The sequence below is a fragment of the Mirounga leonina genome, unplaced genomic scaffold (genome assembly GCF_011800145.1).
Source record: "Mirounga leonina isolate KUSES-001 unplaced genomic scaffold, KU_Mleo_1.0 Mir_101414, whole genome shotgun sequence".
Taxonomy (NCBI): domain Eukaryota; kingdom Metazoa; phylum Chordata; class Mammalia; order Carnivora; family Phocidae; genus Mirounga; species Mirounga leonina.
The window spans coordinates 1,899,107-1,915,131 of record NW_023270121.1 but is presented as its reverse complement, the minus strand read 5'-3'; the positions used below and the strand labels follow the sequence as shown (position 1 = coordinate 1,915,131).

The 16,025-nt window shown below is 44.2% G+C and overlaps 2 protein-coding genes across 3 annotated transcripts in view; one reads left to right on the top strand and one right to left on the bottom strand.

Annotated features, from left to right (window-relative positions):
- BTK (Bruton tyrosine kinase) overlaps positions 1 to 8,167 on the bottom strand; it is a 31,710-nt gene extending 23,543 nt beyond the window's left edge. Inside the window, exons 1-2 of one of the 2 annotated variants that reach the window (XM_035023873.1) lie at positions 8,017 to 8,142; positions 1,462 to 1,956 (exon numbers count right to left, since the gene is read on the bottom strand). In XM_035023873.1, coding sequence (XP_034879764.1) covers positions 1,462 to 1,515 — 54 coding nt within the window. In that variant the 5' untranslated portion in view covers positions 1,516 to 1,956; positions 8,017 to 8,142. Of the gene's footprint in view, positions 1 to 1,461; positions 1,957 to 8,016 lie in introns of both variants that reach the window. The other variant, XM_035023940.1, reaches the window with a different exon arrangement.
- Positions 8,168 to 11,969: 3,802 nt separating this feature from the next.
- Positions 11,970 to 14,781, top strand: LOC118022822 (60S ribosomal protein L36a-like). The gene is made up of 5 exons (XM_035023760.1): positions 11,970 to 12,108; positions 12,511 to 12,616; positions 12,815 to 12,882; positions 14,208 to 14,330; positions 14,624 to 14,781. The coding sequence occupies exons 1-5, from the start codon at positions 11,998 to 12,000 to the stop codon at positions 14,642 to 14,644; spliced, it is 429 nt and encodes a 142-aa protein (XP_034879651.1). The 5' UTR covers positions 11,970 to 11,997; the 3' UTR covers positions 14,645 to 14,781.
- The last annotated feature ends 1,244 nt before the right edge of the window (positions 14,782 to 16,025 follow it).

Sequence of the window (16,025 nt, the reverse complement as noted above, 5' to 3'; positions counted from 1 at the left end):
GAACTCCACTGAGGCAGATATTGGACTTTCAGTTCCCAGTTTCCTAGACAGTGAGTGCAATTTTCTCAAACATTGTCCCTCTGGGGTCTGCTAACCAAGGGGTCTAATAAGGATATGGAAGCTGCACCTGCAGTTATGGACGTATACTAACTGCTGCCCAACCGATTTGGCCCATCAACCACTGGCTGAGCTACAAAGGATAGATGCTTTGTTCTAAAATTGCAAAAGTAATTTTGGGGGAGGGAGTTGTTGTTGTTGTTGTTGTTGTTGTTGTTTTTTCCCCTCCTTTTTTTCTTACGTTGGTTCTTTTAGACATTGTCGTACAAAAGTGATGCAACTGTCTTACTCATGGATGCCATCTCTGATTATTTACGAAAAGTCACTTGTTTACCCTCTCCAAATTTACAATACTCTAGAAAGATTCAGTTTAGGTGACTGAAGTACAGAAATGCAAAGAGAGTTACGAAAAATCACCGTTGGCTTTTTTTATTCACGCAAAACACACTTCATATTAGTTATTCACTGAAAGTTGATGCACAATTGCATATTACTAATTCCAAACCTTCCTTAGAAAGATGAAGTGAAAATATAAATACTGTCACAAAATGGGGAGCTAAATAAGTACTGAAAAAAAATTACCAGCTCCCCTCAAATTTTGCTACGGGTGGCTTTTTCTTAAGGGGGCATTGATGACATTTTGTAAAACTAAACTCCTTATGCTTTTGGTGGCACCGTGGATGCAGAATAAATAAAGTCAGCATCATTTTTCTACCTGCCAAGCACAGATCATTGCTCACACCAGGGAAGCAAGGGAGCAATTTTTATCACAATCTGAGGCTATCCGTACCGTTATTTTGCTCTTTCCTGTGGTGTAGAAAATTCTATTATCATACCGGGGAGACATTAAAAATAGGTTAAAGGAACACCAGGGATGTTCAGAATGATCACTTTGCCACTTATTCACCATGTCAATGCTACTCTCTTCTGGTGGTGGATTCATTCAATGGTTTATAAATGATCTTTTGAGAAAAATTAGGCCAAGGAGCAAACCTTTTCCCACACCTTGCCACACAGTTCCCTGGCTCCCTGGTTTAAATGGTGTCTCACGGGAATGACAAACTGATAAGACTTTACAACCAGAGTACTTTCTAATGCTCAAACCCCACTGAGATTTCTGTCAACATTGAAATTATTCCATTATTCCGATATAGTGGCAACCAAGTAATAATACTATATTCTCAAGAACTGTCAACTCATCAAGATCCTCGTAATAATATCACATTTTTTCCACAGTGAATTCCAATTAAGTACCTCTTCACAATCAAAAAGACTCAAATTAGAGGATAAAATAAAGCCCTAATGAAAGTGAGTAGCATGAGCAGTAATTGGATCAGAAGCCTCCCAACAAACTACATCCAGTATTGCTTCTGTTAGCTGAATAAAGCATACCCATCATTTTACCTTTAGTTTTGTTGCAAGCTCTTGATGGACACATTCCCTGCTCGGACCCAGCATCCGCTTCAGTCTTGGCCTCTGCTCTTACTTCCTATAAGATAGGTCCTTCTGGACGCTGCCTCTGCTCTTTTTCTCTTTTAGAACAAATCCAGTTTGTACAAGAGGAAGCCTTCCTCCCTTTCAAGTGTCTGTTGGGTTAGGGTTCAGTGCTGGTCTAAGTATGAGGAAGTAAGCAAGCCTCTCACTAGCCATCACCCCTCTGAGCAAAGGGTGAAATGGCCTCTATTGCTAGATCATTGAGTTGGAGGATTACCAGGATTTCCAAGGTCTGGTTGCCCCTTCTTTGACTGCTTTCCCCTTAATTCCTTGTGATCCAGTCCAGACACACACAGCCTGAAAATGTGGTAGTTCTTCCTTAATCATCACTGATCCATCCAGCAATAATGTGAAAGGAGGTGCATCTGTCTTTATGTCTTCCTGAAGGTTGGCGTGTGATGGACACTGCATTAGAGGGCAGTTGCAACTTCTTTGTGAAAGGTTCTAAATTTTTTTCTAACCATATCAGCAGCTGACAGTCAATTTGACCACAAAAGATGCACTGTGAGGGCTGACCCTCCACTTCACTCAGAGAGTGGGGGTGGGGGTGGAAACCGGAAGTGACATGAATGTTACACACACACATACACACACACACACTGTTGTTCATATAAAGAAAGAGGAGGAAAAATAGTGGGAAAACACAGAGGTCTTCATTTAAAATACAGAATTCCAGCATTATAATGTTCTCTTTATTAAACTACAAATGCAAGGATTTTCAAGGGGCCACCTTTTGCAGCCTCCCAGCTCCCTGTGGAGCAGCAGAATTCATAAAGAGGATGCTTGTGAGTAAGAGTTCAGCCATCTTACAAACTGCACTATGCCAAGGAATTGATATGAAAAGCACCTGCAGGATCAGTAAACTAAACCACCTTTGACCTTATCATTGCTCAAGCTAAGAGAAACACTATTAGGGACAACACCAGAGCAAATTCAGAAAACTACACAGCCTGCCTATGATTGGGAAGAGTCCCGGAGATGCTAGTTAGAAATAACCAGTCATAGTTCAAATAGCTACTTAGCCAGACCATCCAAGAAACATCATTCTCTCTTTATTTCTCTTTTAAAGCATTACTTAATTGCCCAGAAAGAGTCTGTCTATTCCCTTTTCTGCCCAGGGGAATGGAAGGAAACTCTTGTTTCTCTCAGTGCAGTCTACCCATCAGCCATTTTATACTCATTATTTCATTTATTTCTCTCAACACACAGCTGAGGAAAGTGAGACTCATGGAAGTTGTGTGACTTGCCCAACCTCATCCATCTGTGACTCGATAGCCCTTGCTTTTTCTGTGACACCTACCTCGTTGCCTCCCAGATATATATATACATATACCCATCATTTTACCTTTAGTTTTTTATACCCTCCCAGATATATATATTTGCCTTCAATGAATTTTGGTGCTATCCACCTCAGCATCCTGTCATCCCCCATGGCTATCATCAAAGAGCAGTTGGGACAGACCCCTCTGCATCTTCTAGGAACGTTTGGCAAAAGAGGAAATGGTGGTAAGCTCAGGGGATAAGAGAGAGTACAGGTAGAGGATCCTGGAGCATTTTCCTCTGCAATAATCCTCCAAGCAAAAAAGGATGATTTAGTTCTGTTAATTGTCAACTGTACTTGTTCCCGCATGTGGACTCTTCCTAGTCCTGCCAGGTTTTTTTACATTTTCCTTGAAATCTTCCACAAGGAGATCCTAACTGGTGTTACTTGCTGTTTTCTTTGCAGGATTTTTTTCATTGTTGATGGGATAAAAGCACAAGATTAGATGGAATACCCACCCACTCTTATCCCTAGGGTTGTTATTGTATACTGTGAATACAAAGTTTTGATCGAATGTACTTTCTTTTACATTATGAAATGTTGAAAATAGTACAGAGAATAACACTACACTCAGGAACTCACCAAGCTCTATAAAATCCTAGCATTGTGCCATAATTGCTTCCGGTGTTTTTCAGAAATAAAATACTACCCATAGAGTCAAAACCTCCTTGTATACTCCTCTATAATCAATCCCCTCCTTCCTCAGAGGTTAACAATATCTTGAATTTGGAGTTTATCATTCCTAGACATGTTTTTATATTATTCCTGGATATGTAAATATCCATAAAAGGTATTTAGTATTGGTTTGCATGTTTTACATTTTTATATAAGTGGTACATATTCTTCAGCAACTTGCTTTTCTTCTCACTATAATTTTTTTTAAAAGATTTATTTATTTATTTTAGAGAGAGAGAACTCGCTCCAGCACGAGTGGGGGGAGGGGCAGAGGGCGAGAGAATCCCAAGCCGACTTCCTGCTGAGTGCTGAGCCCCACATGGGGCTTGATCTCACCACCCATGAGATCATGACCTGAGCCGAAATCACAAGATGGACGCTTACCCAACTGAGCCACCCAGGTGCCCCTCCCAGTATAATGGCTTATGATTTATTTATCTTGGTAGCTCTAGTTCACACATTTTGATCTATTTCTATATGCATAAACTATTCTGTATGATGAATTCATCACACTTTATTTGTCCACTCTCCTATTGATGGATATTTAGATTGCTTGTTTTCAATTATAAACAATGCTGCCATGCACATCCTTGTACACGTGATCATAGATTTCCACTCTCAGCATGAATTCTCAGTTACTCAGACAAAGTGGCAAACCCAGGTCTGACTTATCTGTTGGTCTATGTGCTTTGTGTTATCCCTTGTTCCCGTTTTAGTCCTGTCTTCCTGAAGTTTTACTATGGAATCTGGTAGAATTATCAACTGTCTGAAATTAGAGTATGATGGGCTAAATTTACATTCCCAAAAATCTCTTTTCAGCCCCAAGAAGCATCTCTCAGGTTCTGATTGAGATTTTCACTGAGAATTCCCTGGCCTTGGAACCAGAAGAGAAGTCTTCTTTAGAATATAACCATAGCAACATAGAAACCTAATTACTCTTGCTAAGTTCCCAAAAAGCTCTATCCAGGCACCAGTGAAACCTAATTATTTGATAAGCTTCATGGTCAGCGTGACAGGTGACCAAATTTATGGTGAAGCCCTCCAGCCAAAATCAGTTTTCTGGCTGCATGTTAACCAGGAAAATTCTCATCTCCTGCAGTCCTCTCCAAGAGGTCTCGGGTCTCTGGTTCTTCTTCAGCCTTTCATCATGCTAACATTGGACATGAGAGCCAGATAGCTAATCCGAAGTTTGCACTCAGCATCAGATTGGTGGTAATACATTCAGCACTGTCCCTCTGCTCCGAGGGTGACTCCTGGGGTGGCCGTCTTTCACTCTGGACTTGAGTGGCCCTTTGGCCTTCTTTTTCAGTTTAGTTTTTGTTTTCCCTGGTTTAAATAGTTGCTGTATTTTCTCTTTTGATATTAAAATAACACATGTTCATTATAAAAAATGTTTCAAGTACAGGAATATTAAAAAGAAAACATCAATTACAAGCTCATCATCCAAGGGCGTTAATATTGGGGCATATTACCTTCCATTTTTTCCTGTGCATTTCTCTTAGGTTTGAGATCATATTGCACATAGTATTTACAGTTTACTTGTATTTCTTGACATTATCTATCCATCCATCCACCCAACACACCTTTCCCCCAAAATATCTAAAGGTCTTGTTTAACGGTATTCCTGATTATTTTTCCATGATATTAGGATCTCTATATAAGCATCATTTACCAAGTCAGAAAGTGTGTGCATTTTGCATTTTGAAATATATTGACAAAGTAGTCTCCAGAAGCACTTTACCAATTTCCACTCCAGATAGCAGTTTTTGAGAGCCTGCTTTTCCCATTCCTTTATTTTCTGCTCCATTTCTAGTCAGTTTTTTTACTCTGCTTTTATTGCCGACTAGTCTGTTTTTTTCATTGAGCCAGTGAATTTCAGAAGAATTTCATTCTTCTAGGGATGAGCTAACTGACTATAGTTTATTTTTTTTAGGGAAGCAAGGCAGTGAGATGAGCTTCTCCTTGAGGTTCAGATAAGCAACTTTAACTCTCAGGGCATCTGGTGATGCTTCTCAGAGAGAGTAAGAAGGAAAGCCTGGGATTAAGCTTTTGTGTTTCAAACACCCTCTGTCAGTGCACATGAACCTCTATAGAAACTGAAAGTCACACGTGGCCCATTTGTTTCAGGGTCCTCAGAGAAGTTCTCTCTCCCCCTCCCCTGATGGCTTCATTTGCATAACCAAGCAGCTTTGGAGTGAGTTAGGTCAATGTCTTGTCTCTAGCTTCTTGTTGAGCACTGACTCACTGAAAATTCTAGCTCTCCCTTATTGCCAGGAGTTAGCAATCAGATCTCAGTATAGCATCTTTGGGCAAAAAGCAGCAGGTATCTGCTTTGGATGACTCTTTGGAGAACATCCAAACTGGTTTTCAAAAGGCATATCTTCCCCTTATACCTAAGTCACTTCCTGGTATGGGTCTAGTCCACTGAAAGGAAAGTCTCTGTAGGAAATTTGCTCAAATGGAAATAGTAAATCATAGTGATGATAACTTAAAATTGCACCAAGACCCTTGAAGTGGATGGAAAATTGCACTGGTTCTCACCAGTGAGAACCTTACAGTGAGCCTCTTACAAAGGGCTCCAGACAAACACATCACCAGCCATAAGCAACAATTTGGACTTTAACATAAACAGCTTAAACAGTTTGACTATAAAGAGGGTCAGAACAGAGCAAACAGGGCTAGCCTTCAGGGATACTGTTTTGGTTGAATGCTTTAGGTTCCACGAGTATTTGCATTTTGTGGCTTATCAGGAGGATGACATTGTTTTATCAAATAACTGAGGCTCCCGAGAGGCTATAGCACCCTTGTTTCAGGGGCTTGGCATGCAAAATGAAGGAAGGAGCAGAACTAGCACACAGCTAACGGCACAGGGGACAGTCCCTCAGCCTTATAGACCCCTGCCCCTAGGCTTTGCGGCTGTCTTGCCTCTGGAAACACGCAACATGTCAGAGGGATTTTGAGCCTGGAGAACTGGATGATCAGGACTGGGCCAGGACTGGGGATGCCTGGGTGGCTCAGTCAGTTAAGCGTCTGCCTTTGGCTCAGGTCATGATCTCAGGGTCCTGGGATCCAGGCCTGCATCGAGCCCCACATCGAGCCCTGAGCCCCACATCGAGCCCCGCATAGGGCTCCCTGCTCAGCTGGGAGCCTGCTTCTCCCTCTCCTGCTCCCCCTGCTTGTGCTCGCTCTCTCTGTCAAATAAATAAATAAAATCTTAAAAAAAAAAAAAAAAGGAAACTGGACCAGGATTCCATTTGGAGGTCTAAAAGCTCATCCAAGGATGTCTTGATTAGGGCCACCAATCCCTTTTATTCTAAATGCCACACTATTTGCTCTAGGCAGACCCACTCAGGCAGAATAAAAATAATGGCAAACATGGAGATATTAGCGCTTACTATTGCCAGGCTTTAACTGTTTTCTATATATTAGCACAGTTACTACTCACAACATTCCTGTGGGGAAGGTACTAGAAAAGTAGGGGGGAAGGAAAAAGGGAAAAGAACAGGGGAAGGAAAGGGCAAGAATAATCTAATGCAATTCAACAATTGTTCATTAAGCTCTGACTCTGTTCCAGGGGATGCGGTAATGAACAAGATAAAGGGGGGGGTATAAGAAGAGGGAATACAGGTAGATATAAGAGGAAGAGGAAAAGGAGGAAGAGGATGGAGAGGAGGAGGGAACGGAGAGGAGGAGAGAAGAGAAAAGGAGACGAGAAATGATGAAGACAAAAGAAAGCCGTGCACATGGCAGGCAACGGTAATAGAAAAAACCTTCCCCATGACCTCAGGGGTTGGCCACACTGTCTGGGCTGAGGCTGAGGCTGTTTTCTTCTGGCCCAGTCTTTTACCCACATTACCACGAGGTTGGCACACACACAATCTTTCCAATAAGCCAGCTCCGCTCCCGGCAAACATCAGCCCAATGAAGCCCCAGGCAGGTAGCTTACACCTAGGGTTACTTAGCCTGGGCTTTTCCCCAGTTTACAAAGGCTGAGGGCCTCTGGTGGCATGTGAGCTTTTACTGTCTTCTCGATCTGCCCCTTAGATTTTCTTCCTCTAAGGGCCTCTGGACACAAGTCAGCCTTTTGGGTCTTCAGGTAGTATTTGACCAAATGGCCTATTTGTATCTTACTACCATCAACGAGATTCCTTTGCTGCCAAGTTTTGCAGGGGTGCCCCCTTCCAACATTTGCTACCTGTTCAGATGGTCACCTCATGTCCCACTTTGCTCTTCTTGTCTCCCGCCCTCCACAACCCGACTCAGAAGGAACCCTTACAGCCCCTTCTGATCATTGCGAAGGACTGCCAGGGCCTTGCGCTGATGACACTCCCACCCTCTGTCGGTCTCCTTAGCCAGCAGACTACTATATGGCACGAGCCATGCTTTCTCTCCGGCCTTCGGTTGGGGGGGGGTGTCCCATGAAAAGTATTTGTGGCAGCTGCCCAGCCCCCGCCATGCCCCAGACCCACCTCAGTCCTGACTTAATGCAGGTAGCTTCCCAGATGCATTGAGCTGCCAGGACTTTGAAGGTGTGACTCGATCTCAGAAGACACTGGCCCTGGAGACATATTCTTACAGTCCAGAGAGGAAGGACAGTCTGAGCAAACCCCACCCTTTCACAGCCACTCAGTTCCCTTTTTTTGTTTCCTGACTTAAACCAATGTCTTTTTTTTTTCTTCTTCTCAGCAGCATGGTATCTGGTTCCCTGCTGCTGCCCCTATCCCCCCCAACCCCCAGCTGTCCCCGCCCTTCATCTGCTTGGGACCTCTGACACTGCTATCTTGAATGTGCTCTGAAAGAGCCCTGCTCAACATTACTGGGGCCACTGAGACTCTGGATGGGGCTGGGTTGAGCAGACAGGTCATCATGTCGACCTCCCCGAGGTAAAGGGACCACGTACCTAAAGAACTGTGGGGATAATCAGCAGAGAGTGGAGACTTACAGGAAGGACGGGAATTGCAGACCTGCAAAGACAAAACAAAGGGTCTAATGAGGAAGAGCGTCTTTAGAGCCTCCTGTCCTTGAAGGCAGAGGAGATTGGGAGGGGGGGTGGTCACACCGTTTAAGCTTGGTAACAAAAGATGGAGAGTGCTCACAAAAGGGACCCCAAAGTGCAGAGCCTGTGAGAGGTAGAGACAAGACTTCCCCCTGCTGAGTCATTTTCTAAGAAAGCATTTTTTTTTCCCTACAGATAAAAATGTCTGAATGTCAGCCCACACAAAGACTTGTGCCCTTCCCCATTTTCTGTGGATGTTGATTTTCTCCCTTTCAGATTCTGCCTGAGGGAGTAACTCTTTGTGTATACCTTTCTCTTTAATTCTGTAAATCCGTGAACCCGACTAAACGTGTCACTCGAAGCCCGAATGTGTCCTCAACTACTTCCTCGCCTATGTTCTAGCCCCAGTGGTCTCTCGGAGGCTTCTCCTAGGACATGCAGCCAATGGTGTCCGCAGACCAGGATTGCCGCAGAGCGCCGGCTGACTGGGCTGCATGCCCACCTTGACACATCAGGCACGGCCATATTTGCCCCCCCCCCCCCCCCCCGCCCAGATGCTGGATCGAAATGTAGGAGCAGAGCACGGATCTCACTAAGAGTCTGTCGAAGTTTTTAAGGCAACAAGATTTTGTTAAAAAGCATTTTGTAGGAATGGCAGAGCGGGTAATCCTCACATCCGCACAAGAGAGATGGGCAGTAAGTGTTGCACAATCTCCCTATTTCATTGACAACATATATCGTTTTGCTAGTCACCTCTGAACAGCTGCTCTAGTCGCCTGTCTGAGAGTCGGTCACAGACATTCTCCTTGCCTCCCCTTTTCTTCAGTCAGGTACTACCTGTTGTCACATGGCCTGTCCCTTCTCAAGATCCATCAGGGGGTGGAGACTGGAAATTAACAGGCATACAGTGGGGTATCTGGACAAGGGAGAGTGGGACAGGGGATAGGGTAAAATAAACCTAGGCACATTTTTTTTTTTTTTTTTTTTTACCATCTGCCCATGAGCACTTCCCTAACACACTTGTCTAGATGATTGAAGGGCTGCACCCAAATAGTGCAAATAAATGGCCTGGTGTCACCTCAAAAGACTCCCAAGGTAATATAAGTTTCTGTTTTCGGTGGTATCCTGTTCAACATTTTTACTAATGAACTTTGAGGAAGATACAGAAAGTAGCCTAGCTAATCTGCAAATGGTGCAAGGCTGTTGTGTGAGCTAGATTGGATGACGGAACCAGAGCAATCGGTTTGCAAAAAGGTCTTGATCACCTGGTGTGATAAGCCAACTTCACCCAAGGGTATTTTACCCGAGCTAAGGGTCACGTCCCATAATGGGGTACCAAGTTGAACCTCAGAAGACTCCAGGTGAAAGTGGGATAGCTGGAGCATTTGTGAAAATGGTTCAGAGGTTTTTGCGGATAGTAATAAAGAGAAATGTCATATCAGTAACATAGCTGCCAGAAAATCCAAGGTGATATGAGGCTTGCTTGTAGAAGGCCACCTACTCTGCAAGGTCAGGCCTGATCTAGACTCTGTGTTCAGTTCTGAGTGCCTCATGTTAGGGAAAATCAATGAGCAGGGGCATGTCCAAAACAGAGACCAGGATTAGTGAAGGGAATCAAAACCAAAGGCACATCACACAAGGTGTAATAGAAAGAACTGAGATTGATTAGACTAAGAGGGGCCATGTTCACCGTCTTCATATTCCCATGCTACTAACATCAAAAACCTCTAATAACTCCTCAAAGGCCAGTAAGACTGCCTAAGAGCCCAAAGAGAAGAAAATGCTGAGACTAATGGGCTGGCTGTTTGGCAAAGAAACTTTAGGAAATGTAGTAGCAGGTAGGGGTACTGTTTTCATTATCTCCTTCTCAGAGACCACCCAACAAAAAGGAGATGATCAGAGAGTCAGCTCTGGACCCACGGGTATTCCCGGAGAGTTATGCCAGCAGGAGACCCCAGGCTCTCACAGTCCCATAGCCCCTAATCACTGGAACCCCTTCCTGAGTCCCTGCTCAGTTCTCTCTCTTCATCAGCCTCTACCCTGCAGCTGCCCCTGCTTGCCCTGTGTGATGTCACTGTTAGGTGCAAGGCTGTGGTGCTAGGACTACCTGGGATGAAATTCCAGCTCCACGAAATAACCACCTCTGTTGTGCCGCAGTTTGGTCACCCGTTAAATATTAATAATGGTACACACTGCTTTGGGTTGTTCGGATTACAAGAGGTAGTAGTATATGAGGTGTTTGGAAAATGCCTGGTATATATTAAGTGCTCCGTAATTGTTAGCTATTATAATTTCCAGGCCACAGTAGGCATATTGTATAATGGTAAAGAAACCCAGGCTCTGGAGTCAGGTCACCTGTGTTTGTATCCTGGCTCCACTAAATACCATGAACATTGGGCAAAACGTTGACTATCCTAAGGCCTCAATTTTCTCATCTGTAAAATGGGAATAATAGTACCGCCTACCTCCTAGAATTACTGTGAGAATTTTATGAGACAATCCATTTTATTTATTTTAAAGATTTTATTTATTTATTTGAGAGAGAGAATGAGATAGAGAGCATGAGAGAGGGGAGGGTCAGAGGGAGAAGCCGACTCCCTGCTGAGCAGGCAGCCCAATGCGGGACTCGATCCCGGACTCCAGGATCATGACCTGAGCCGAAGGCAGTCGCTTAACCAACTGAGCCACCCAGGTACCCTGAGACAATCCGTTTTAAATACTCAGTACCCAGCAGTCTTTCTCTGCTAGACTCTTGAAACCTAGCACATGACTTCTGCCAGGTGTGTAGGGAAGGGAAGAGCTGCTGGATACTTTCTATCTCTTGGCCTGTTGGCTATTGTGCGAGCTGAACAGTTTCATTGTCACTTTTCAGAACCCAGGGCAGCCAACTTGCTCCTTCAATAAAAGGGGGCCGCTTGAATGCCGACCGTTGGTACTACTTTACAAAGTACTTTGTAATTATACACTTATGAGATTATTTGATCATCGTGTCCCTCCCCTAGAACAGTGCCCAACACAGAATGGGAATTCAATTAACATTTGTTGAATGGACCAGCCAGCCATGTGATAAACGAATTAGAGCACTGGCTCCCTCCAAGCCTTCAGTTAACCAGCAGTTCACGGTCGAAGATACTCTCAGTGTCCTTGATGGGAAACAGTAACGGAACCTGGGTGTGTAGGGCCCCTCCCTTTGATCCTAGTCGTCCCTTCTCTCGGAGATAGGGACAGGGACACCCGAGGGTCTAGAACGAGCACGGCTTCCCTCCTTTAACGCTGCTACCTAGCGGCGTCCGCCAGAAGTGATGAAGTGAGGAAAAGCTGCAAAGCTGGAGAACTCGAGCAAGCAGAAGCTAGGACCCGCCTCAGGCCGAGTCCTTCCTTAAGCTCCCGCCCGCAGCTCCGAAGCGAGTCCCCTCAGCCGCCAGAGGGCGGTGCTCACAGAGTCTTAGACTCTATGGTCATTCTCGCCGACTCCCATGAGCAAGAGCGACCAGAAGCCTCCTATATACTTCCATTTCCGGCGCGGCCTCTTTCTTTCCGTGTCGATAGCGCTCCCGCAAACATGGTAGGACGCGGGGGAGCGGGCCCGGTAACATCCAGTTTAATCTTTTCGCCCACTTTGACCGAGGCCGTTCCAGGCTGGCTTTAGGCCCACGTGTGGACTCGTTGTACCAAAGAAACCCATTGTTGCCGGGGTCGACCCCGAAGGCACTGGGCTTCGGGGCCAGGAAATGAAGTGATGGGCTCAAAGAGGTAGACTTAGCCGGGGGTGGAGGGGCCGTGCGCGCGCTCCACTTCGGGGCCCCGCGGAGGCCGCTGGACCTGAAGCACGTGCGGCTGTACCAGCTTCTGGTCGCGTGTTGTGTGCTAGCGAGCGGTCTGAGAGTCGAGCCCTCCCGGGAGGTCTTGGCTGGGGCGTTGTGCAATTGGGATCTGATAACGCCGCGCGTTCTGAACTCTTTCCTAGGTGAACGTTCCTAAAACCCGCCGGACTTTCTGCAAGAAGTGTGGCAAGCACCAGCCCCACAAAGTGACACAGTACAAGAAGGGCAAAGATTCTCTTTATGCCCAGGGTAAGACGGTCTATACGTAATGCGGTTTTAATCATTCGGGAACTCATATATAATACATGAGCAGTCCCGTGCGCACCCCCCCCCCCCAACCTGGGTATTGTTATTTCTGCTGGAAAACCCAAGATAAAACGTGTAAGAAGACTTTTCCGTGTGGCGGGTGTGATTTATTATACCTAACAAAGAACTTGGTTCTCCCAGGAAAGCGGCGTTATGACAGGAAGCAGAGTGGCTATGGTGGGCAGACTAAGCCGATTTTCCGGAAAAAGGTTAGTCGTAATTACTATTTGCCATGCTTCCCACTTATTGTGGTAAAGACCTTGCATTTTTCTCCAGCCCACACTTGCACAGTACAGGTGTGTGTTTTCAGTTTCAGTGAAGTTCTCTGCCGTTACCTGTCTACGTCTAGTAGGCAGTGGAGCTCGGAGTGCAGCCCGGGTCTGACTCTAGTCTACAGTCCTGCACTGTCTCAGTGTTCCATTTTTTTTTGTCCTTCCCTTTTTGAAGACGCAAACATCAAGTACAGGAATGTGCCCTGACTTCCTAAGGACTGAAGTTTGAGTACAGCAGTGAATCCTTTTCCTTTGCCCTGTTCCCCTGTCATACGCTAGTGAATCCTTAGCCCTTGCTTGCAGTGAGAACTGCTCTCTTACTTTGCTTCTCAGTTCAGAAGCCTGCAGTCTGCTACCTATCTGGTGAAGTTTTAAAAGCTCTTAAACATCTTTATCTAGGCCTTCCGCTGCTCTCCTGAATTCTCTTGTCATTCAATCATCCAGGCCAAATGAGTTCCTGTTCTGCCCTAGGTGATTGGCTACCCCTTAAAGTACACAGTGCCTGGAATAGCATTCTTATGAACACAGCATTTCTTTTGTTTGGCGCTTTGCTCATTCAGCCTTGTTCCAGAAAGACTAAGGAATAATGTTAGTGTTCGTTTAGGTGCCGGAAATGGTTTGATCTCAAGGTGGTAAAAGGAATGCCAGATCACCTTTTCACATTCAGCTAACTTGTTGAGAAGGTGGGAAGATTCTGCTTAGGCTTTGGCTTTTGAGAACTGAACGGGCAGAAGTAGAATTCTGATTATAGGAGTAGACTTAAAAAGTTTATTAGTGTACCTTGAGTTAAATAAATACAGTTGAATGCACATAAATTGTAGACATAATTTTAGGTAGTCTCCAGAGAATTGATAGATCTAAAGTAACAATTATTAACCCTAGTGAGAAAGTTATGTTTAGTTCACGGTGTCATACACTTGGTTGACCCATTTTTGGTTGTGGGGAGTACCAACTATGAGCTGGTGAAAGGCCACAAGCTCAAGGTGGTGTGATGAATGCCTGTTTGATAAGAAGCTCTTTGGGATGTTTGATGGGAATGGAGAATTTGATGGCAATTAGATAACCTTCTACTATTGCTATTAAATTTCCTCTTAAATGCACTGGTTTTTACGTTTCTATTTTCTCCCTATAGCTAAAGACAAATTGCCACAACTCGGTCATTTGCACAGCTTCTCTTTAAGTAGTACTTAACCCAACAGTCCTATTTTGAAGAAAGATTTTCTGCAGTGATTTATGAAGGGGTTGACTTCATTTTTTTCCAGGCTAAAACTACAAAGAAGATTGTGCTGAGGCTTGAATGTGTTGAGCCCAATTGCAGATCTAAGAGAATGCTGGCTATTAAGAGATGCAAGCATTTTGAACTGGGAGGAGATAAGAAGAGAAAGGTATATAATTATGGGTGGAAGGTGCAATCTTTTGGGAGAGGTGAACATTTCTCCCCACTTAATGATGGTGGAATCAGGAATGGGGCAATCCTCTTAAAATAACTAGATCTATAGCTGAAGGTATGAGGCTTTTGGTGTTGGTTTTGGCATGAGTAGTAGAGGGATAATGAGGAGACTTGACTTAATTAAAAGGTGATGATCCCTTTAGGGGGCTAGACCGTGTACTTGAGAGAATAGAGGTTCTTTGCAAAATAAAAAAACTCACTTTTTTTTTTTTTTCTGTTCCATTACAGGGCCAAGTGATCCAGTTCTAAGCTTCATATTTTGTTAATATTATGAAGACAATAAAATTTTGAGGTTATGTTCACTTCATTTGGTTGCAGTTGGTCTTTTAAGAGGGAAATAAACTACTGCCATCAATAAAATTCCCCTTGTGGGGTGGTTTATGCTTGAGGATTCTTCTGGGTACTTTGCTCATTTTGGATTGAATTTGATCTGGTTGAACTCACATCAAACATGGTGATTTTCCAATTTGGCACTTCAGTTAACATGGGGGTTTCATGGGATTCCTTTCGCTGTTAAGCAAGGGTTATTAGTTATCATGGGACATAGAGTCCCATGAAAACTAAAAATTATATCCACAGTGAATGTAAAGTTTACCAAGAGCGAAATACTTACTCTCCTATACCCTTGCTACTTCAGTCATTTAATGAGGAATTTAGGCCCAGTTTTCTATGCAGAGCATTCCATATGTATTCTAAGTTCTCAGACTAAACTCTGACATTGCTCAAACCTTTTGATATACCCCCTCAGACTTCAAAGTAGACATAAATTCTCATGTTGAAATAATTGCAGAGGATATAATGTCTAGTGAATTAAGCTGCCTGGCAGAATTTAACAGGGATATCTGTCGATTTTTAAAGATGTCTAATCGTTGCAAATTTCACATCCTTTTCTCTTTGTATACTTGATTCTTACTGATGTTCAGCTTTTCATACTTGTACAGCAAAACTGGAGGCGAAGTATATAAGCAATACATTTTGGTAACTAAGTACATCTCTGTGAGATGGAGCAGTTTTCTTCCACATTGCCTTGTTTCCGTGGGTGATTAAGTCTGGGTTTGCCAGTTTTAGCAACTGATGATTACCAATTTTATTGAAAATAATTGATAATCACCTAACAGGCAAAGGAATTGTTACAACATGCACTTTGTATTTTGAGGGCCTTTGTCCCTTGCTAATTTTGTGCTGTTGTGCATTCAGGCTGGGTGAGCTGCTGCCGTTGGTCATGTGGGAGAAGGGTGATTGTGAAAGGGGAGCAGGTGATGAGCGGGCTTGAAGCTTTGACTACAGATTGGTCCTCCGGCAAATCAATGGTAGGAAAAGGGAATTCTAATGTCTAGAAATTCCTTTGAAATGATCCATTCCCTGGGGCACGTGGGTGGCTCAGTCACTTAAGTGTCTGACTCTAGATTATGGCTCAGGTCATGATCTCGGGATTGTGAGATGGAACCCCGCATCAGGCTCTGTGCTGGGCGTGGAGCCTGCTTGGCATTCTCTCCTGTACCACCCCCTTAAAAAAAATGATCCATTCCCACATACCCCAGTCTGAAGATCATTGCCTCATCACATCCTAGAGAGGAGGCAACTTAAAAGGGGAGAGGGTGTTCTGGCCAGAGATCATAATGTATCAACT

What these genes read in the sequence shown, in the direction of transcription:
- LOC118022822 (XM_035023760.1), top strand. Translation starts at nt 11,998, where the DNA reads ATGGTCATTCTCGCCGACTCCCATGAGCAAGAGCGACCAGAAGCCTCC. An exon ending in AGCCGATTTTCCGGAAAAAG is followed by an intron (nt 12,883 to 14,207) that starts GTTAGTCGTAAT and finishes ATTTTTTTCCAG; the next exon opens with GCTAAAACTACAAAGAAGAT. An exon ending in GAGGAGATAAGAAGAGAAAG is followed by an intron (nt 14,331 to 14,623) that starts GTATATAATTAT and finishes GTTCCATTACAG; the next exon opens with GGCCAAGTGATCCAGTTCTA.